Raw genomic sequence first — 23,432 nt, 5'->3', positions numbered from 1 at the left:
ATGGCATGGAATAAAGATTATAAAGTCCATCCTTTACCAAACATTAACACACAATCTCGTACGAAATAAAGTTAATTTTAAAGCTGCAATGCGCATTACGGCTTTGAGCTAATACTTAATGTGGAAGAGCGATTAGGAAACGGAATCGTTATTGTCACCGGTTTTGGGATCATTTGGTTCGAATGGGCAGTCTGGTGTGATAATAAAAATTAAAAAATAATTAAAAATAAAAGATGGCTAAAAATTATTGAATAGATCAATGGGTCGATCATACGGATCAACAGGTAATTGATCGATTCAATGGTTTTTGGCTAAGGATCAGGTTTGGGGTAAAATGAAACTGCTTGCTTAGATCCCTGAACTATTTCAAGGCCAAACAGTCCAATCATCCAGATCAATGGTGGTTCGAAAAACCATGATGAAAACTTTTGCTTTTTGAATTTTTGCAAATTGGGGACTTGTGTTTATTGGCTTTCAAAACACAAACTTGGAGCTTATCCCAACTCAACCTTATTTATTTATTGTTTGCTTTCATGAGGTTGCACTGTTCTAGTTAAAGAGAGAGGATTCAATCCCTTGCCTTATATAGTGCAAAACCTTATGCTTTATAATATTTTGTATATATTTGCATTCTATGTATTTGTATTTGTAGGCTCAGTTTGGAGGAAGTATAAATACCCATATATAGAGCACAAAATCTGTATTTTGTATTATTTTATATGTATTTGTACTCTATACTTTTGGATTTGTACTCTTTGCAAACTAAGCCTTACCTAATTATGCAGTGCCAATCTCCTGCACTTACACCTTTGACGGAAACTAACTCATAAAAAATCATGGAAATTCAAGGAGATCTGATTGATCAAAGTTCTTTATGCAGTGTTTGGTTGCAGTGCAATTTTATTTGCATTAATACAAATGAATGGGAGTGCAAATGAAAAGAATACAAATTTTGATTTAATTTTATTTTAGGTTTTAATTAATTCTGCTTCAGATCTTATTTTGCTTCATTTGCACTGCAATCAAACAAAATAAAGTAAATTTTGAAATAAAAAAAAATCATAATTTACATCAAAATCATTTACACTACCATAATTTTGAATCAGTGCAAATAAGTTCGCAACCAAACACAGCCATAGCTTCATATCTCAAATAAAAAGATCTATGGGGTACATCAAGGCAATTCTATTCAAATCTCAAGTTTAATAGCTGATTCAACGGGGACATTTTGAGTTGATACTACAAATTGGCGAGATATATGTCATCACACGATCACATATGAGAGTCACTACGGCTAGAATAGCCTCAATTAACAGTATTTTTGGGCTTGAAGAGACCACACAACCGAGTAGACCATTTGGGGTTCAAAGTAATCTTAGAGACCCATCCGACACTTGTAAATATAAGCTTGATTGAGTAAAGGTGTACTTATATACATCTAGGACAGGGTGGGTGGATCAGGTTCGGTATTCTCTCTTTATTTGGTGGGGCTAGGGTTTTGGTGTGTTGAGTTTGCTTCGAATCAGATTTAGTTGAGACACCCCTGTAATGAAGCAGAACCATTGACATCCCCAGGGTCCCATCAAGGTTAAAAAACTCGATACGTATTGATTGATACATATCGTTTAGGAAGCACCCTGATATGCCCTTACATATGGTATATCGGGGTTTTCACCAGTTCAGTGGGTGGAGGAATTTTAAACCGATTCTTTGAACCGATTTTGAAAAAATAATAAAAAAAAATACTGATACTGTCCAATACACTCCTACCGATATATCGGGCGTATTGATATGGTCTCACTAGTTTAAGAAAATGAGAAATTCACTAATGTACATGCACCATTCATAGTTTTACTTGGTTGTAAAGCAACAATGGAAATGCTTTCAACTCTGGTCTCAACTCTAAAGGGTCAAAAAGAAGGGGAGACTTCTTTTTTAATCGAATAAGGAATGGCCTTCCCTTACTTTTAGGTCTGTCTGCCAAAGGTAGCCTAATTTCTAAATTCTGATTTGGATCTCATTACTTCCTGTGTCCACTGTTAACCCCACTCGTAGTGAATGAATCCATGTGACAATACTAAAAAGTTGTAATACTTAATCCGGTTTAGCATGAACTGATTGTTGTTTGGGTAATGGTCTTTTCTTTTTGCTGTTAAAGTTGACACTAATCTACGCAATTTGTCAAAAGCATTCAGAACTATAAGTGCGCTCCCTTGGAAAGTTTCCTCGTTCAATCAGCAACTCATCTTCTCCATGCCCATCGTGGTTCCATACAGTAACGTTATATGAAGGAATTATGTTGCAAGAGAATCCCTAAATCATTTATTGATCAATCAATACCCACAATTTAATGAAATTGACCAATTGAAAAAAAAAGATTGCCTGTAACAAAAATTACCATGTTTAAATTATATTCGATCATATAACTAGAGGTGCTGACGTATCCAAACCGTGGTCCTTTTCTGTGAATCGAATCGGTAGTATCAGTTTTTGGAAAATCGGTAATCGGAACCAAACTGAAATCAGTCGGTTAACCAATTGACCAGTTCGGTTTATCAGTTTTTCGGTTTTTTTGACTTTATGATATTTATTATAAAAATATATAATAAAAAATTATAATATATATATTTATATAAAATGTGTATTTATTAATTTATAATATATATAATATACATAAATATATAGAAAAACATATATACCGGTTGGTTCGATTTACCACCGGTATTTTAAATTGGTTAACCAAAACTGGTACCTTTAGTTTTTTAAAAGCACCGAACTAACCAATTTGGTTAACCGATTTTTTGGTTCGATTTCAATTGTTTTTTTCGATCAGTTTGTCTTTTCGGTTTTTTTTTTTTTTTCTCTCACCCATATAACCCTAAGAATTGTAATAGTTTGATCATTTAGTTAGCTTCAAGCCTTCAATAATTATTTCAATCTGTCGAAGTTAACTCAACGAATGTTTGGGCTTCAGCCCAATCCCTAACTAAGCCTGATACTTCCAACCCCGGCGGGAGCAAAAGGAACTTTGTCCCACTTGGGCTGGGATTAGGCTAAGAAAGGCCTAATGGGCCTTAAGCATTCAAAAAGTTGTTCACTTATTTTATGTCAACAATAGCAACTTGAAAGGAATTGAATATTGTGTGTATATGTACGTCGAGCAAGAAATTTTGTGAGAAAATGATTAAAACCTAGCAGATGTTTGGTATCGATGCCATTTATTAAAAAAACTGTAGATTTATAATGCTGTTTGATTCGACATTTTTTTTTAAAAAATGGTAAAAAGCATCCATGCCTCCTAAATCATGATGCTTTCAATGTATGAAACGCCAAATTGTATCGGCAAACCATTGCTGCCAACGGTTCTCTGATGTACAAAAGAACAATAATGAAAATCATGTTACCAAATAGCAAAAAAGATGAAAAACGTTTCTTATAACCTAATGGGTTGCATGCAAAAACGTCAGGTTCTATTTGAAAGATAATTGGCTTCACACAGGTTCTGTTTGAGTAAGCCTTTGCTTTTGAGGTTTTGGTTTAGGCTTGAAAAACAAAATGGTCAGAAACTGTTGTGAGTGTTTGATAAGAGTTGCATTAAAAACAATGTAGTGTGAACCCATAACACTTCGAAGTACAAATTTGAAGTTTATAAGGTTGGGCTTGGGAAGCATAAATCCCCAAACTTATCCAAACGCACCCTCCATAAACTCTACATATCCAAATCTTCAGAAGCAACGATGGCTCCAATACCTAAGAAACTCAGAACTGATTAAACCCATAGATGATAAATCTGCAATACTACCCCAAAATCAAACAGAATAAAAGCTTTTTCTTCGACTCCAATAGACAGACTGGCAGAACCCACGGTAAAAAGCTATTAAGATTTACATTCTAATCCCCCAGACGGCAAAAACAAGAAACCCCTAATAGCTTCAATTCAACTTTAAAGCAACTCCATCCCAATCTCGAAAGAAAGAAAAGCATCAGCGGTAGCATAACGCACCTGTGCCTCAGTAAGGGAATGAGCGTCCCAGTTGCTCAAAGTGATATATCTTGGCTTATCAATATCTTCCTTGAGAACCTCCCATGCCAACCCCTTCAACCCCGCATTCTTAAGCTCTGGCATGGAGAACTGTTTCGCTGCCAGACTCCGGAGATCCTTCCAATAATAAACACTTAAATCGTGGTCCCAGGAAAGCTTCTCCACGTCCTTCTCAATTCCGACTCCGACGAATGTGAATCTGTCGTCTTCCAAGAAGTCCAAAAGCGAAGAGGGAATGTAGTCTGCATGAGCCAGTTGGAAGATAAGGCATCTACGACCCACGCACAGTTGTAGAATGGCGACCGGATTAACACGACGATTAAAACTCGGTTTCCATTCTGTGTCCAAGCCCACTATGAGCTTGTGAAGTCGCCGACGGTGGATGTAAAGGATATCGTCGATCCAGTCATCGACAGTTGAGGAGTGGCAGGTGATCGTGCTTTGGACGATTTCGTTATTGATTTGGACGGTATGCAGGGTCATGGTTGTCTTTGTGTTTTTCGAATTTCGATCACAGAGAAGAAAACCGTCTTCTAGGCTTAGGGCTTTTGGCTTTTGGGTGGGTGATAATGACATAGAGACAGTTTTCCTTCTCCCTGAGAATTTAAAATTTAAATTCGCCGCCAAATAAAAACTCCACAATATTACCAAAAATAAGTAAATCCATATTTAACTAAAAAAAGGAATTTAATTTGTTATTAATTGAAATGCTTATCCAGTATCTCTTAATTCAATTTTGTATTAATTATATTCAATTTTTTTTATCATATAAAGTTGAAAATGAATTAATTAACTTGACTGGTTCAATTTTAATCACAATAGTCGTCTATATATTAGATCATAAAATATTAATTTTAATACCTAATTCTCTTCAATGTCAACTTTGTGTTAATCCAATACTCTATGTCTCTATGTGTTATTTTAGAAATTAATTTAATATAAAAATACAATTATTAAGAATGAATGATTTATAAATATGACTATAGAAAATTAAATATTATATTAGATTAGCCTATACTGTTGGCAAAATCTATTGGGAAAACTTTGATTGTTTGGCTGTATTTGGTTGTGGTGCAAGTTTATTTGCATTTATTTATGTTTCAAAGTTAATTTGATAGATTGTAATGCAAATGAAATAAAATAATATGTGTAGACCCAAAGCAAAGTTAAACCAGAAATTGCATTCTATTCATTTGCACTCCCATTTGTTTGTTATTCTATTCACTAGTGAATGACCTTGTACTAAGTACGGGGAATCAGTAATGCTAAATTTACATTATGGAATCAATAATGTTAAATTTATATTTACTACTATTTTAAATAATTATTAAAATTTTAAGAAATATTTATTTCAAAAAATAGCTTTTCAATAATTATTAGATTATGGATAGTTTTCTTTTATTATAATATATAAAGCGTTCAAGATATCACATTGCTTACTTTTCATTAGTATAAATAAAATTGTGCTGCAACCAAATGTAGTCTTTTGGAAGACTTCAAATATACTGACCACAACACATTGCTGACCATGTTCATCCAGCCACACATATGGAACATCGGTTGTGTTGTGGTCACCAATATTCTCAACGTATGGCTGGATGAGCATGGCCAGCAATGTGTTGTGGCTAATAGATCCAAAGTCCCTTTTGCTGCATTTATTTTCCGTGTAAACGAAAACCAGTGTAAATTTTACACCCTAGTTCAATTTTGCAGGCGTCTGTTTTCAATGTAAGTTTTACACCAAAAATTTATGTAAACTCCACTCACAGGGGAGTTTTACATCGATAACCGATGTAAAGACTATCGATTTTATTGATGTAATTTTTTCCATGCACTAATCAATTTTTTATACTTTACAACAGCTCACTATTTAAATCAATTGATGCAATTTTACATCGATAAAAACTTTACACCAAAAACAAACACAGCGTTATGGAAAAAAACCAACTTGGATTGTTTTGGGAGCATAGGTAAAAGAATATTGTAAATTATTTTTTAGTCAAGAAGACAAAAAGCAACCTGAGCATGTTTTTCTCAAACAATTAGGAAACAGCCCAGCATGTTTTTTTCCAAACAAATAAAGTTTTTCCAAATCTATGATGGAAAAATTGCTCCATGAATAAAAAATATAAGGAAAAAAAAACTGAAGTAGTATAATGGTTAATGGTATTCTTCACTATTAACATCTTTAATCTTGTTATGAACCGATGAAAAGTCTTTATTCTTTGATAGAAATAATTAAAAACTTTAAATAAAGATGTAATAAGTCCTAAATATTCATTTATGTTATATTGGAACTCCCATACTTTTTCAAAATCTAATATTACATACATACATTCAGCGATTCAATATTCTATGCATGAAAAAGTTTATCCACATCAGCAATTCAATTATCCTGTCTTGTGGTGGATCTCCAGTTCAATCGTCTAGGCTATCACATCTTAAATTATATAATAAAAACATAAATGTAGATAAAATGCAAATAAGAAAAAGGTGCATAAAGTTTTACTGCCCTTCGTATTATATGATCAATAATATTAAAAAAAAATTGTAAAGGAAGATTATTGTTGTTAAAGATGAAGGTGGCTAAAAATAAATATGTAAGCTATGATCCATTAACCAAGCCAATGACTCATGGACTAAATGAACCCATAAACATGGGTTGTTAATGGTATTATTATATGATCAATAATATCGAATTCGAAGATAATGTGAATCGATTCATTGGTTATATATTGCATTTATAATTTATAAAATAATAAACAATTCAAGATAATGAAACGATTTTAAAGCACAAAATGTTTGAAATTATTAATAAAATAAATGTTTTAATAATATATTTCTAATTTGTTTTCAATGTTTAGATTTGACCGCACAAAGGTTTGAATTTATAAATAAAATAAGTAGTTTAATGTGTTTTTATTTATTTTAATATAATTATTTCAATTTGTCGAACTTAACTATCTCTTTAACTATCTATCAAAAAAAGTTTCTCTTTAGACGCAACTTGGGCAGGCTGGCATGGGTTTAAGGCTTAAGTCAATCCCTAACTAAGGGTGTCAATGGATCCATTTTGGACAGGGTTGCGTTCCATCCAAAATCAATTTGGACAGATTGGATGAATCAATAGGGCATATTGGATTGGATCAATCTGGTTCAAAATGTTATTAAATTGGACTGGAGCTGGTCCATCCATAATAAATTTATATTGGATTCAATTGGATTAAACCAATATCCAATCTATTGATATAAGATAAGAATATAAGTGTCAATGAATCAGATTTGAGTTGAAACCAATCTAAATTAAAATGAATTTGAACTGATTGGACAGTCCAGCCATTAAATTGAATGGGTCCAAAATGGTAAAAAATATTCATTGGATTGGATAGGACTTGATCCATTTGTAATGGACTCACATTGGACTGGATCAGATTGGACCAAATCCGATCCAATTGACACCCCTACCCTAGCTAAGCCTGATACATACAACTCAGGCCAGCCAAAAAAAAATTGTCCCATCGATCACAGATAGGGGTGGATTCGAGCCAAGCCGAGCCGAGCCGAATAGTATCAGGTTCAATCTCGGCTCGAGATTGTTCTACAAGGCTTGAACTCGGTTCGAGCCAGAACCTTGAGCTCGATCTCAGCTCGAGTAAAAAATTCATAAGCTCGAGCTCAGCTCGAGTCTTCTCGAGCTCGATTTTTAGAAAAAATGTTTTATGAAAATAAAATTATATATAAAAATATTTTTTATTTGATATTTAAAAATTAAGAATTATAATAATTAATACTTGTAATATTTTTATTATATATATATATATATATATATATATATTCGAGCCAGCTCGCGAGCCGAGCTCTAATAGGCTTGAGCTCAGCACATTTAATAATAGAGCCAATAAATTGGGCTCGAGCTCGAACTTGTTAAAACCAAACCAAGTCAAGCTTTTCATGAACCGAGCTCGAGCATTTTGTGAAAAGCTCGACTAGTTGCCACCCCTAAATTATACCTATTGGTCTCAAAGTATTGAAAAAGTTGTACACTTATTTTACGTCAATAATAGCGATTAGAAAGGAATTTTGTGTAATAATATGTAAGTCCAGCCAGGAATTTTGTGTAGTACAAATTGTTGCGGATTCAGTACAAATTGTAACTTTGTATGTTTGGACTTGGGAAGCACAAATCCTGAAACTTATCCGAACGCACCCTAAGGATCCTTTTGGTTTGTAGGATGGAAGGGAAAATATGGAATATTTATCTCTTCCCATGTTATGTTTGGGATGTCAAGAAATGTAATGGGGAAAAGGTATTGTAGAATGTAGATCCCAATTCTTGGGATGTGAAAACCACCGGGAATGTAGGGGAAAATTTGTTCAAATTTTAAACAACAGAAAACACTAAAGAGTTAATATTAAACTCATGACTCAAAAAAAATTATCAATTATTTAATAGCATATTCATAAAATAATTTAATAAAAATAGTTTATTAATCAATTAACAATAATTTAATAATTAATTAATTCTTCAAAATAAAATATTTAAATTATTAATTAATTCACATGTATTGATAAAATAAAAATAAAAATATTATTATTAATTAATAATAATAAACAAAAAACTAATTAATTAATTCATTATAAACAAAAAAACTAATTAATTAACAATTCATTAATTGATCCTTATTAATAATTTAATTAAAATAAACTAATAAGTAAATAAAAAGAAACAATTAGTGACATAATCGATAAAAAGGAATTTAACGAATTGTTAATAATTAATGGACGTAGAGTATGGTCGTGGGTCGTGGCAACTGGCGAATCCCCAAGATATCAAAATTATCTAATGGATGAAAACCATAACAGAAGTATTACCCCAGAATCGTTCGACAGTATGTATTGTGAAATGATTGAGGAAACCAGTAAACTTTACATCTCTAAATCTTCAGAAGCAACGATGGCTCCAATACCCAAGTAACTCAGAACTGATTGAACCCATAGATGATAGATCTTTAATTCTCCCCAAAAGTTAAAACAAAAACAAAAAGAACAAAAGCTTTTTCTTGGACAGGCAGAACCCACTACAAAAGGCTATCAAGATTTACATTCTAATCCACCAGACAGCAGAAACAAGAAACCCTAATAGTTCCAACCTTCAAGAAAGCAAAACCCTCCCAATCTCGAAAGAAAGAAAAGCATCAGCGGTAGCATAACACACCTGAGCCTCAGTAAGGAAATGAGCATCCCAATTGCTCAAAGTAATATGTACTGGCTTATCAATCTCTACCTTGAGAACCTCCCATGCCAACCGCTTCAACCCCGCATTCCAAAGCTCTGGCATATCAAACCGGTACGCAGCCAAGCTCCGAAGATCTTCCAGAAAACTAAACGAAAAACTGTAGTTCCTGGAAAGCTTCTGCACGTCCTGCTGAATTCCGACTCCGACGAAAGTGAATCTGTGGTCTTCCAAGAAGTTGAAAAGCGAATCAGGAAAGTAGTCTGCATGAATGAGTTGGAAGATGAGGCATCTACGTCCCACGCACAGTTGTAGAATGGCGACTGGATTAGACATACTACGATTGAGGCTCGGTCTCCATTCTACATCGAAGCCCACTATGAGCTTATGAAGTCGCCAACGGTGGATGTAAAGGATACCGCGGATCCATTGATCGACAATGGAGGCCTTGCAGGTAACCGTGGTTTGGATGATTTCGTTGTTGATTCGGACGGTATACAGGGTCATGGTGGTCTTTGTGTTTTCCGATCACGGAGAAAATCGTCTTCTAAGTTTACGGCTTTCGGCTTTAGCGCTGCAGGGCGGATGAGAATGACTGAATCTGAATGAGATAGAGGAATTAGTTTCCTCTCCCGTAAGAAATAATACCGCGCATTTTCTTAAAAATCGAAAATTCTCCGCCAAATAAAATTTGGGTAAAAAACTTTTAAACCTTCCCCAAGATTTCTTCTAAATACTGAAAGGATCCTTCATTTTTTAAATTTAACTTAGAAGTCCTTTATTAGCGGACAAAAACCTCCCATCGTTAACTGTCCGTCTACATCATTAACCATATTACATTATAGGTATTTTGAAAAACCCAACCTTGACGAACTCGGCTTCAGTGCAAGGCCCATTCGAACCTTAATTACCACCCCCTTCGCCTTCCTTTGTCTAGGCTAGGGGTGCAAATGGATGATCCGATCCTATTTTGTCATACTTGAATATTCTCATTTTGAATTTTATACAAAAATCCAATCAGAAAATCGGATTGAATTTGAATCACCCCATTTGATACATATATTTATTTTATAAATTTGTTATATTTTTTTTATAAAAATACATATATATATATATATATATGATGAAAATAATTGAAAAGATATTTATATTTTTTTGTTTTTTTATTTAAATTGTTATATTTTATTATTTTTTAAAAATTAAATCAGATGGGATCAGACCCAAGTATTCCACTTCTTCATCCAATTTGAACTCAAATCCATATTTATAAAATCTGATCAAATCTTTGAATCTGCTCGTAATAGTATCGAATCAGATTTAGATATACCTGATTTGACTCCAAACCAATCTATTTACATCCCTAACTCTAGCGTAGGCAAAAATTCCCCTTTTCCTACAACTTCCTCCACAATATAATATTCCAATTGGTGAGGGTGATCAAGAACAAATGGACAAAAATGATCATGGAGAAGGAGACGATGGTGGCTTTGATGAGGACCAGTCCCATGTTTCATTAATGCTCTGCTAGAGTTCTACCTTAGCAGGGTCTGATAATCTATCAGTTCAAAACTATTTGCAGCTTGCAGTTTGGGGGTGATGTTTGTAAAACTGAAAAGCCAAGTTCCTGTACCATCAAATTGTTGACCCATGATATTGATCATTTCATTTTTCTTGGTTCAGTAATCCACTCCGATCTCGATCTAGTTTTGGAACATTGATTTGGTGAGTAGTGGAAGACAATATTTTTGAAAAACTTTGGAAAATGTATACTGAGATTTACACATTTTTTTATTTAACATAATTGATCTATTGAATTCAATAACCCCTCGCTGAACTAGGGAGTAAAATATTATAAATTTTTGTAAAATACTTAAATCCAAAGACACTTTGATGCCCAGCAAACCTATTCACGGGTCGGGTTTTGCCTTACATTAACAGAATATGTTTAGGCCCGAGCTTGGATCCGGTTTGACCATCAGGCTTAGGCTTAGGTTTTGAGCACGAGTCCAACCAAAAATTTAGAAAAAAATATTTTTTATTTAATTAAAAACTATTTTATTTATATTGAAAGACCTCAAAACCTAAAAAACAATGAAAGATCTCACTATTAATTACTTGAGAAAAAAAGAAGAATAATAAAGAAAAATATTATATATATATATATATTTATTTATTTATTATATAATACATTATCATTCAAGCTTGAATTCAAACTGAACTTTTTTGAAAAAGCTTGAACCCGACCCGAAAAAAGGTCAGGTTTAATGTTTTAAACCAAAGCCCAAACCCACGGGCCTAAAATCCTGTCCAAACCTAACTTGCATTGGGCCAGGCTGGATTGGCCCGTCCATGAAAAGGTCTAATACCCAACTAAAATAGTGTATATCCAAATTCGAACGGTACAGAAATGATCAGATGTTTTATCAATGTCATAGAAAACAATTAATTTAAATAAGTAATTAGAATGGCATCATTCTATATATACATGGAAAAGGTTTTGTCAATGTCACCGGTTCAACTATCATGTCTTATGGTGGATCTCTAATCCAATCGTCTAGGTTATGACAGCTTAAATCATATAACAAAAATCTAAAGTAAATAAAATGCAAAAAAAAAATGTTGAAAGTTTTGTCTATGCCATTAGTATTATATATTCATCAAATTTTGGTAAATGAAGATTATTGTTATTAAAGATGGAAATGACTAAAAATACATACGAAAAGAATTTAATATGTTAATTGTGACCCATCAACCAAGTAAGGTGTCAACTACCTAGTTATGCTTGCAAGGTGCCAATAAGTTGGTTGGTAGGGTTTTGGACAATTGAATTATTTTCAATTCCTATAAATAACCCTATACTCCACACTAGCCCATCATTCTCATCACACCAATTCAACAATTCTCTTCTCAATTCTCATACTTTCTCAGTCTCTCACCTCAATTCTCATACAATCTCATACTATCATACTGTCATACACTTAGGCAATTAGGCACTTAGTAGTTTAGCCATTTAGGAGGCTTCGAGAGGCTTCAACCATTGAAATCAAGTTAAAATTCTGAAACAATAATCCAATTGTCCGAGTAAGTGCAACTAAATTAATTTTTATTTTTTAGAATTAAAAATAATGGTTAGTTCCTCTTCCCGAAATCAATTCCCTAACGGTAAGTTCACTAGCCCGATTTGGAAAATATTTAAAAGAGAAGAGGTTGAGGAGAAGGGAAAAATAGTTGTTTGTCAAAAATGTAGGATTGACTTTAGCTTCAGTAGAAAAGGTGGTACTGGCCACTTGGCCAGAAATTTGCTCTTCCATGAAAAACAAGAAAAATATATCTACTTTAAAGATTTTTTGGATGCTAAAGATAAATTACAAGACAAGAAGGGCATGACATTACTACACCTGATGAACTTAATAATTAACGTCAAGGAAATGGAGTAATTTTTTCAACTTTATTTAAAATATTTGTTATTTTTTCAGCAATGTAACTTTTTATTTTCAATTTTTTATTTTTTATATTTTAAATGAAATAAAATTTATGTTTTTTTTTCAATCTGTTGTCCATTTTGTATTTTGGTAAGTATTCTTTTCATTTCTTTGTTAGATTTTTTATTTTTTCAATTTGTTCCCAAAGCGTGCAAAGTTCAAAGGAAAGTTAGCAATAAAGAAAAAGTCTAGGCCTTTCTGGCCCGGTTCGGCCTAGGCCCAAGGCCTGGCCCGTAGCCTAGCCTGACACAGGCTAGGCCGACGACACGGCCTGGCCCGGCATGGGCCTGCATTGGCTCGGTTCATGGGTCGTGCCGTGCCAACCCCCCAAAGTATCCCAAGGGAGGGAGGCACAGCCCGACTCGACCCACAAGATGGCACGGGATTGCCCGTACTATGATTTTTTCTCATTTTCCTATAACTATGTAAACTACTAAAGTGTGTAAGAAGAAGAAGAAGAAGAAGAAGAAGAAGAAGAAGAAGAAGAACCTCTTGTAATTGTTTAAACTGCGTAATTGTGATGCTAGAATACATTGTAGTTAAAACTATAGCAAAATCTTAAGGGAAGACCCTTCAACTCCATTGATGCTCTATCTCCAACACCGAAGACAATTTGTTCATTTGAATTGAAAGTTGAAACTATAAATTTAAATAAACCATATAGTTCGCACTTGATGTTTTTGTTTTTGTTTTTGTTTTTGTTTAGAAATAAATAAATCTAGAACTCCATTAATGCTCTTGCTTTTGTTTAGAAATAAATAAATCTAGAACTCCATTGATGCTCTTATTTTTGTTTAAAAATAAACAAGTCTGGAACTGAACTACTGTTATTCATTAAATAAGCTTGGAAGTTGGAACAATATGTTATGGATGCATTCGTAGGAAGGACATACCGTCGCCGCCAGCAGCAGCGGTGAGGAGGGGCCACACAACAACTTACTTTATTCAATTCTGTTCTTACTTATCTATTAGAGATAGAGTAAAGTTCTGTTCTTAGTAGGAGTTTGTTTACCTATTAGAAGTAGGAGTTTGATTTAAAGTTGGATTGTCCTAGCTTATCCGAATGGAATAAGGAGTCACCTCTTGTAATCTCCTATTTAAGGAACTGTGAATTGGAATAAAGGCATTCAGTTTTTCAGTTAAGAGAAGAGTGGAAAGAGTTCGGGTGGTCTCTTGGGCAAATCACCCATTCGGTTGCCACAATAGGGTCTACACGCAAGGGAAGGCGCAAGGGGAAGCAAGAGGTTCTCCCCGTGGACCGACCCATGACGAGATCCTACGCCCGGGCCCATACATTCTGGTATCAGAGCCTACCGTCATGGGGGATCAGGAGCCGCTGCCATCCAGGGTCCACGAATGGAGCATAGGCTCATAGAAACCAGCATGGAGGTTCGTGAAGTCAAGGATGATGTCCAGGAGTTGCGACGCCTGCTGGAAACATTCCTCTCCAGCAAAGAAAGAAACTCCGAGGGAACCGCCACCACCAATAGTCGCCGTCTAGACTGGGCAGAGACGTCCAACAAATAGCAGATCGCTGCCCCGACAGTCGTAGTTATCCCCAAGTATAGTCGGCTATAATTTCCGTCTTACAACTGCACCGGAGACCCGTTAGGATGGTTGTATCTCTGCGAACAGTTCTTCCATAATCAGCGCACTGATGACAAAGACAAGGTCAGTCTAGCCGCTTTCCACCTATCGAAAGAGGCACAACTCTAGTTCTACCGTCTAGAGCAGGAAGAACCCGGGCTCAGTTGGGGTCAATTTAAATCCTATTGCCTCCTCAAGTTTGGACCTCCGTTGGCAAGCAACCCGCTAGGCGAGTGAATTAACCTCAAGCAAATTGGAACCGTGGCAGAATACCAACACCAGTTCCAAACCCTTCTCGCCAGAGCAACCTCGATTCGCGCAGATCAGCAAGTCGATATGTTCACCGCAGGGCTAGCAGAACCCCTAAGGGTGGATGTGGAGATGCCACACCCTCCCAACCTGGTCACAGCGATGAACCTCGCACGCGCCTTCGAACGGAAACTACAGCTTACCCACGGAACCCTCAGTGTAGGTCGGCCAACAACGACCTAGGCTCCTTCGAAGGCAACAGGAGTTCCTCCTTCTTCAACCGCCAGCAGGGAGTCAAGGCTTCCTACCGGTAACCCTTCCAGATCGGCATCAAGTATAGGGAGTAGCAGGACAACAACCCCCATTAGACGACTATCCCGAGCCAAGATGGCAGAACAACATGCAAGAGGGCAGTGCTTCAACTGCGATGATCTGTACTCCTCCGGGCGCAAGTGCAAGAAACTATTATGTCTTCTAGTAGATGAACCCAAAGAGGATGAGGATGAACCTGCAGCATCAGACCCCAAGATCTCCCTCCATGCAATCACGGGGATCAAAACCTCACAAACCATGCAACTAAGGGCACTGTAGCAGGGAAACCAGTACGTATTCTCATAGACTCCGGTAGCACCCACAACTTTGTTAGTGAACAGGCTGCCCACCAGTTAGGACTACTGATGGAAATCAGGCCGCAGTTACAGGTAGCCGTGGAAAACGGGGAAAGAGTTCACAGCCCCGGAATCTGCAAGGACACCAAGATTCAAGTCGGATCAGAATCTTTCCTGCTGATTTATTCGTACTCTCCTTGGATGAATTCGACATTGTCCTGGGAGTCAGATAGATGATCACTCTAGGACCAATCCTATGGGATTTCAGCACCCTGACTATGAGGACTATAGAGAGCTTAACAGCCGGATGGTCAAGGGCTATCCCCATCATAGATGAGCTGTTGGGTGAACTCCATGGCGCCCAATACTTCTCAAAATTAGACATCAGGTAAGGTTACTTTCGGGTCCGGATGACTCTCGAAGACATAGAGAAAATGGCCTTCAGGACACATCATGGCCATTTTGAGTTTCTAGTCATGCCATTCGGCCTCAGCAACGCTCCTTCCACGTTCTAGTCATGAATGAAGTATTCCACTCCCACCTCCGCAAATTTGTCTTGGTATTCTTTGACGACATCCTAGTCTATAGCAAGTCGTGGGTAGAACATGTGCAACATCTACAAATCGTTGTTGAACTCCTGCGACAACACCAACTCTTCCTTAAGCGATCCAAATGCTCTTTTGGGGAACGACGGGTCCTTTACTTAGGACATGTGATCAGCGGGCAAGGGGTCACTGTGGATGATTCCAAGATTCAGGCAATCAAGGAATAGCCCAAACTGCAATCCGCCAAGGCTCTCCGGGGATTCCTAGGGTTGATGGGTTACTACTGCAAGTTCGTACAAAATTACGGACTTTTGGCGGCACCACCAACCAATCTGCTCAAGAAGAATGCTTTCCACTGGGATCATATAGCCGATGCAGCCTTTGCGAGTTTAAGAGAAGCCCTCTCCTCCACTCTAGTCCTACAGCTGCCAAACTTTGAGCTCGAGTTCACAGTCGAATGCGATGCATCTGGCACCAGAATCGGCGCCATACAACAGCAACAAGGACATCCAGTCACCTTCTTCAGCCGCAAATTGGCTGACCGCCACCTTAAATTACCCGCCTATGAACGGGAACTGATTGGGCTGGCTAAGTAGTGTAGCACTGGAGGCCATACTTATGGGGAAGGTCCTTCATCATCAAGACAGACCACTATAGCCTCAAATATTTGTTGGAACAACGGCTTACCACTTCGCCGCAATAGCATTTGGTCAGCAAACTACTGGGTTTCAATTTTCGGGTGGACTACAAGGCGGGAACCTTGAACCGTGCAGCAGATGCCTTGTCTCGCTGAGCAAAAGAATACAGTATGCTCCTCCATGTGATCTCCCAACCCCAAGCCACCTTGCTGGAAGACACTCGGAACACGCTGCCACAATCACCAGAGTGGAATGATCTTGTCCAGAAAATACAATCCAGAACGACCAACCCAAACTGGTCCATGCACATCGGGTTAGCACTCTCCAAGGGACGGATATATCTTCCAGCCGACTGTCCCTTAATCCCCTCCGTCATCTCCAGCATACACAACTCCACGCATGAAGGTATCCAGAAAACGTTGCACCGCATCCATGCCGATTTCCACTAGCGGGGCATGAGGGCTTCGGTGCGGAACTTCATTCAGAATTGCTCTATGTGCCAACAACAAAAGTGAGAAAACTTGCTCCCAATAGGCCTTCTCCAACCACTTTCACTCCCAACTTAGATCTGGGCCAATATTTCCATGGATTTCATTGAGGGCCTACCCAAGGTTGGCGGGAAATTGGTCTAATTCATGGTGGTGGACCATTTTTTCCAAGTATGCTCATTTCCTTCTCTTATCCTACCCATATAGCGCGGTCTTAGTCACCCACACCTTCTTCACCCATATTTTCCAACTGCATGGGCTCCCGAATCCATCGCCAGTGACAGGGACCCGGTTTTTACTAGCACCTTCTGGAAGGAGCTATTTCAACTGCAGGTAACAGCCCTAGCCTTCTCCTCCGCCTACCATCCACAAACAGATGACCAAACGAAGCTGGTAAACCAAACAATAGAGATGTACCTCTGTTGTTTTGTCTGAGACCAGCCACGGTGTTGGGTGGAGTACCTCCCGTGGGCCGAATACTGTTACAACACATCTTATCACTCCTCTCTTGGCATGACTCCCTTCCAGGTTGTTTATGGTCAGGACCCTCCCCGTCTAGTGTCTTACAAATTGGGTTTGACACGGTTGGAAGAAGTGGATCGAGGCCTGCAAGACCGTGATGCCATCCTCGCCGAAGTCTCCCTACACTTACAGCAGGCTCAGACATGCATGAAGAACACCTACGATCAGCACCACAGAGAATTAACCTTTGAACCCGGACAGTTTGTATGGTTGAAGCTCCAACCCTATCGGCAGCACTCCCTCAGACGCAGAGTTTCCCCTAAACTAGCCCCCAAATTCTACGGGCCCTTCAAGATTTTACGGCAGATCGAGAAGGTTGCATATCAACTCGAGCTACCAGACCACAACAGACTCCATGATACCTTCCATGTGTCCTTACTCAAGCCATTTACATGGACTCCTCCTGAGAAGATACCTCCCCTACCACCCTTAAAGGATGGCAGACCCATTCTCCAACCTCGGGCTCTTGTCCAGTCCCGCGTCAATCGAGGGACCTTAGAAGTGCTAGTAGAGTGGGACGAACTACCATCAGCTGAGGCCACCTGGATTCCCTAGTCTGATCTTCACAACGCCTATCCAGATCTCGAGTTTGAGGACAAGCTCATTGCCTAGGAGGGGTGTGATGTTATGGATGCATTCGTAGGAAGGACATATTGCCGCCGCCGGCAGCAGTAGTGAGGAGGGGCCACACAACAACTTAAAGTTGGATTGTCCTAGCTTAGCCGAATGGAATAAGGAGTCACATCTTGTAATCTCCTATTTAAGAAGTTGTGAATTGGAATAAAGGCATTCAGTTTTTCAGTTAAGAGAAGAGTGAAGAGAGTTTGGGTGGTCTCTTGGACAAATCACCCATTCGGTTGCCTCAATAGGGTCTGCACGCAAGGGAAGGCGCAAGGGGAAGCAAGAGGTTCTCCCCATGAACCAACCCGTGACGAGATCCTACGCCCGGGCCCATAACACAATAGAACTGGAATAAAAGGAAAAAGAAAGCCAAACGTCCAAGGATGACCAATTGACCATCCCCAAACCAGGCTGACCAAACCGACCCTTCATGATTGAATTACTTGTTTATCAAATTGACCAAACCAGTTCGATTAAGCAATAAACCTACAATTGGCCCAACCTGACCCATGAACACCCCAAGTATTTGGACTCACTAGTAATGATTCATCTTTATGAAGATGGATGAATTATGTTATTAGTATGTTGTAGATCAAATTTTAAGTAAAGATAGCATCTACATATTTCACACAAATAATCCATCTTATGATGAAACTAGAAAAATTTTAAATAGATAAGCTTTTATAGATATAAATTATGTGACATATATTCAAGTTCCTATGCTATGAAATAATGCGTAGTGTCCAAGGCACATAAGGATCTGGTATCTGCAATTTGTTAGGGCCACTGATGTTTAAACACTCCTTACTCATCTTATTCATTTAAATTTTCATATTCAGTTTTTTTTTTCCTTTTTTGACAAATAAAGAAGTATTCATTTACACAAGAAGAGGTTCACTACAACTGGGGGAGTATCCCACCAACACATGAGCAATCTGATTTCCAAGACCTAGTAATAAAACTAAAGTTAAGAACTGAAAAATAAGACTACAACGAGCTAATCAGATCCACCCAAAACATAGATTCCTAGGTGAGCTTAACAGAACAAGAGTTTAAACAGTTAACCGCATTTTGAGAATCTGACAGAATGAGGACTGATTTTTAGATTATTCTCTCACTTCTAATTCCTCTATGCCAAAAAGGAAGAGAGGCACAAGTTCTTGGTAACCCAACGTTGGCTTTAACTTTTAGTTAGGATGGGTTAAGCATGGGACCTAGAATTTAGTGTTGGGCCTCGATTACTTTAATCCTAAGTTCCTAATCCAACCCACTTGAGTTCCATCCCTATTTGTAATAGTCCATCCCCATTCAATACACTCAGTAGTAAAATGGCATGGAGAATAGTGACCCACCATTTTGAAACAATTACTATACTAAAAATAAACAACATATAAACAGAATTTAATCCCAAGCTTTCCCCAAATAAAATGAGTTAGAAGGTTAGATTTGCATATGAGGAAGTTTCAAAATGAAGTTACACATATCCTTTATCAGTTATATAGAAAATATATCAAGAAGAGTGAAGTTTCTTCAAATCAAAAAGGGGAAGCTTTAAGTATAAGGCTATGGATCGAAAGGATGGAATCCTCAAAAACAAAACTTGAGCATTTCGGTAATTCCACTACTATTAGTTTTAATCTGGCTTATATTATGCTGCCACTACTAAAGGCATAGATGGCAACTATTCAAGTTTGTTTTGGAGGGGGGATATTATGTTGGTTTATTCATCTTGACCCACCCAACCCCTATTAGGCAAGTTTTCCATTCCCTTAACTATGTCAAGGGCAGGTAGGTCAGGTTCAGAAAAGACTGATATGCCATTTAGGGGTGAATTTGAGCCGAATTGAGTCAAATATTTGGCTATTCAAGCTCATCTTGATAATAAAATACAAAGCTCGAATTCAAGCTAGAGCTCAATTCAAAGTAGAAATATCGGTTGGAATTTGGCTCAAGTCAAATACTCTTATATTCGAGCTTGGTTCAGCTCGAGCTCAATAATGAACCGAGCCTACTCGAGCTCGAATCTGAGCTCCAAATATTTGCCCAATTGCCCTGCTTGTCTAACAATTAACTTTGTTGTCCTTAATCCTTGACTTAGAACCATCAAACGCCTTTACAAATACTTACACATCCAGACCCCCTATCATAGCTAGTTAGCTACTCTAAGTTCACATACATAAAGCATGTAGGCCCAACATACTATGCGTCTCCTCTTTACAAATATGCATATACAAAGATAAGTCCTACAAATTTTTTTAGGTTAAATTTTAAAGATGGTTGAAGCATTGTAATAAAGGTTCTTGTTTATAAATAAAAAGACAAAAAAAAAAGATAGTTGTCAAATTTTATAGTCTTTCCCTAGTCCCTACAAAACACCCAAAAAAAAAGATGGTTGAAGCATTGTAGTAAGACTTCCTCTACAGCTCCAAATTTAGCTTCACTGGTCCCTACAAAACACCCAACTTCCCACCTTTACCCAACAAAAAATCCTCTACTCTAGTGCTTCCAATTCTATCTTCCTTTCTACATGTCAATCAAAGAGAAACAAAAATTGGATTAGTATAGTCTTTTCTATTTACAAAGAAAAATATGTATTGTGTAAATACATATGAATTTGTATTTGTACTCCTTCCAGTTTGGAAAGAGTATAAATACATATAAAATAATACAAAATATAGGGTTTTGCACTCTACATATTTGCATTTGTATTCCTTCCAAACTGAGCCTAAATGTCATTTTGAAACGGAAAAGGTATACTTGGCACTTAATGTTAGGTATATATCAAACAAGCATGTGCTTAAAAGAAAATAGGTCTTTTGCACAACAATATGCATTTCAAGAAAAATTAAAGTAATAAATTTGATAAAAAAATATAATACCAACAAAATTCAACAAAGATAAGTACCACACTTAATATTCTTTAACATTATGTTCCTAGCAATTAGTTTCAAAAAAGCTTCAAATAATAAATTCCCTTTGTTGGACCAAAACTAATAGTTTTTGTTTCCTTTTGGCATAGGTGGGGTGATAAGAGATGGCAAAGGGAAGGTTGTGGGCCTTGTGGGATTAAATTCCGGGTGATTCTCTAAAAGCTAAAGGCAACCCCTCCGGCAAGGACTGAGATTGGCAAGACAACTAAGTCTCCAAAAGATTGTCAAATGTATATTGTTGCTCAAATTCTTAGTTCTGCAACAATAATATGTAGCAACATAATTGAAATAAATTTCTAACAAAACCAAACAAGGGGAAATTGAAGGTTGAGATTTCAATTATAGACAATAGAATACTCGCATGAAGTTCAATACAAGATAGATCTCTATTATCTGAAATGAATTTAATAGTGATCTTGGGTTTTGTTTCTTCTCCTAATATATATACATATTAGAACTGTTGGTAAAGAAAATAAGCAATTAGCATTTAATAATCAATTGGACTAAGAAATTAAGAAAAAATTAAAAATAAAAATAAAAACTAATAGAAGAATATGGTTTGCTAACCAACAGTCCAATACAACATCATAACGCATCATAAGTAATTTAATTAGTATTCAAACACACTAATAAACTCCTTGTCTACAGTTGAAACCTTGTCAAATTTATTCTTCAATGCAACCACTAGAAAAAGTGGGGAAAGTTGGGTAAGAAACGAGTACATTTCTTGATAAAATAATCCTTGGAAACCATAACTCAACAATGCAAACTGCAGGTATTCTAGCACAATAGCTTTAACACAACAAAACTTATAAATCTAGGAAAGTTTGCATTTCAGGTTTAAGGAATAATGAAAAATAAAGAAGAAATCTGATTCAGACATGTTGTCCCTTGGTAGACAGAATTCATTAAGCTACAATAAATCCAAACTCTCTCATTGAGATGATGAGTAACCAAGAAACAATGCAGCATTTCCATGAAAAAGGGTTACCTATATGCACACTTCCAATTTTAAAACTTGCAAGCCACTATCCAGAAATGGGTAAAATTATCTCAATTTGTTTTTTGTCCACCTGCAAAAGGACAACATTTTAATTAATGATAAATAAATGAAAGTATAAATGAATTACCACTAAGCAATAATAAATAGAAATTAAATGTAGCATCCCTTTTGTTTCTTCATCACCCATGAAGGACATAAATCCAATCCCCTCCACAAATCAAAGCTTGAACAATCTCTGGAGCCAAAGATGCATGATAAAGTTCAATTACCCTACCACCAGCACTAAATGTAGCTTCTGAAGCTACTATGGATATTGGAATGGCAAAAATCTCAGCTATCATCTTTAACAATACTTGATATTTCAAATTATTAGCCTTCCACTATTCCAAATTATTGAAGTCATAATGTAACATTTCTTCCTCACAAATATATACACCATCCTCAAGATACATATCTAACTCTTATTTTGGTGAGGGAATGGTCTCAACTCTCTTCACATATCTCATCAATTTGATCATCCAAAACTGAAAGGATGAGAGATCCATCCCATGGACGCCCAAAGATTGCGGAATAAGGGGCGAATTTCAAAATTTTTTCTCTCCCTTCAACTGGGAATCACATTCCCTATTTAGAAAATCATATTTTCAAAGATCAATCTTGAACCTTAAACTGAACCAAATCTGAACCAAAAGAAATGGGAGAGAATAATACCTGATACGGAGAAGTAATATCTCCCGAAGGTGTTCACGCCCAAGGAAGGATCCAAAGACTGCTCCCACTGAAGATGGCGCAGTGCAGGATGGAGCAGAATCAATAGTGTTCTTCCCCAAGAACTACGTGAGCACAGCTTCCTTTTCAATCCTTTCTCAAAGAACTGATGTCAAGATCCAATCTTGACTTCTCCCACAACTGGAGATCGAACTGGCAAACAGGGCGGCAAGAACAGGGAGGCGGCAAGAGAGTATTCGCAGGGTGCAGAATTATCTCTTCTTGATTTCAGCACTAAAGAGGATTTGATGTGTTTCTTGGTCTCTCTCAAGGCTGCCGCCCCCTCCTTCCTTTTGTTAACTTGAAAAGATCAGCTCCTAATCCCATTAGGAGGTGCTTATCCAAATCATATTTGGATCAGCCTTCTCTTCTAGTGATAAGGTTAAACCCTTATCTTATCTGCAAATTAGATTAGCTTTATCCTAATCCCATTAGGAGGTTTCTAGATCTGAATCACATTCAGATCTGGACTCTCTGAGTGGATAGGATTAAGACCCTATCCTATCTGCTAATCCATCTCAGAATTCGCCCCTTTAATTAACTAAATAAATAGCCCAGTTCGAAATGGGCTTCTGGCCCATCAAGCTTATGTGCTCACTTAACCTTCCTAAATGCTACCCAGTTGGGCTTCCTTGTATGGCGTGGGACCCAAGCATTGATCTAAACATCATCCACATGGGTTCGGCCCAACCTTTGTTACAAGGCCTGGTCGAATA

General features: G+C 37.1%; 2 protein-coding genes across 2 annotated transcripts; both read right to left on the bottom strand.

The window, feature by feature from the left end:
* Nucleotides 1-3,714: 3,714 nt before the first annotated feature.
* On the bottom strand, nt 3,715-4,593 carry LOC148861246 (3'-5' exonuclease-like). The gene has a single exon (XM_088986651.1). It carries the CDS (start codon nt 4,523-4,525, stop codon nt 3,944-3,946), a length of 582 nt encoding a protein of 193 aa, XP_088842777.1. The 5' UTR covers nt 4,526-4,593; the 3' UTR covers nt 3,715-3,943.
* Nucleotides 4,594-8,968: 4,375 nt separating this feature from the next.
* On the bottom strand, nt 8,969-9,611 carry LOC148861245 (3'-5' exonuclease-like). The gene is made up of 2 exons (XM_088985026.1): nt 9,258-9,611; nt 8,969-9,049 (listed from the first exon to the last, which is right to left on the bottom strand). Exons 1-2 carry the CDS (start codon nt 9,609-9,611, stop codon nt 8,969-8,971), a joined length of 435 nt encoding a protein of 144 aa, XP_088841152.1.
* Between the last annotated feature and the right edge of the window lie 13,821 nt (nt 9,612-23,432).

Source organism: Nelumbo lutea, chromosome 4 (genome assembly GCF_056320005.1).
Source record: "Nelumbo lutea isolate HS-2025 chromosome 4, American lotus-T2T, whole genome shotgun sequence".
NCBI classification, from domain to species: domain Eukaryota; kingdom Viridiplantae; phylum Streptophyta; class Magnoliopsida; order Proteales; family Nelumbonaceae; genus Nelumbo; species Nelumbo lutea.
The sequence above is the reverse complement of the archived record's forward strand: the minus strand, read 5'-3'. Positions and strand labels throughout refer to the sequence as shown.

Coding starts and splice junctions, on each gene's coding strand:
- LOC148861246 (XM_088986651.1), bottom strand. CDS start 4,525: ATGACCCTGCATACCGTCCAAATCAATAACGAAATCGTCCAAAGCACG.
- LOC148861245 (XM_088985026.1), bottom strand. CDS start 9,611: ATGTCTAATCCAGTCGCCATTCTACAACTGTGCGTGGGACGTAGATGC. Junction 9,050..9,257: donor ATTTCCTTACTGAGGCTCAG/GTGTGTTATGCT, acceptor GGAGAATTAAAG/ATCTATCATCTATGGGTTCA.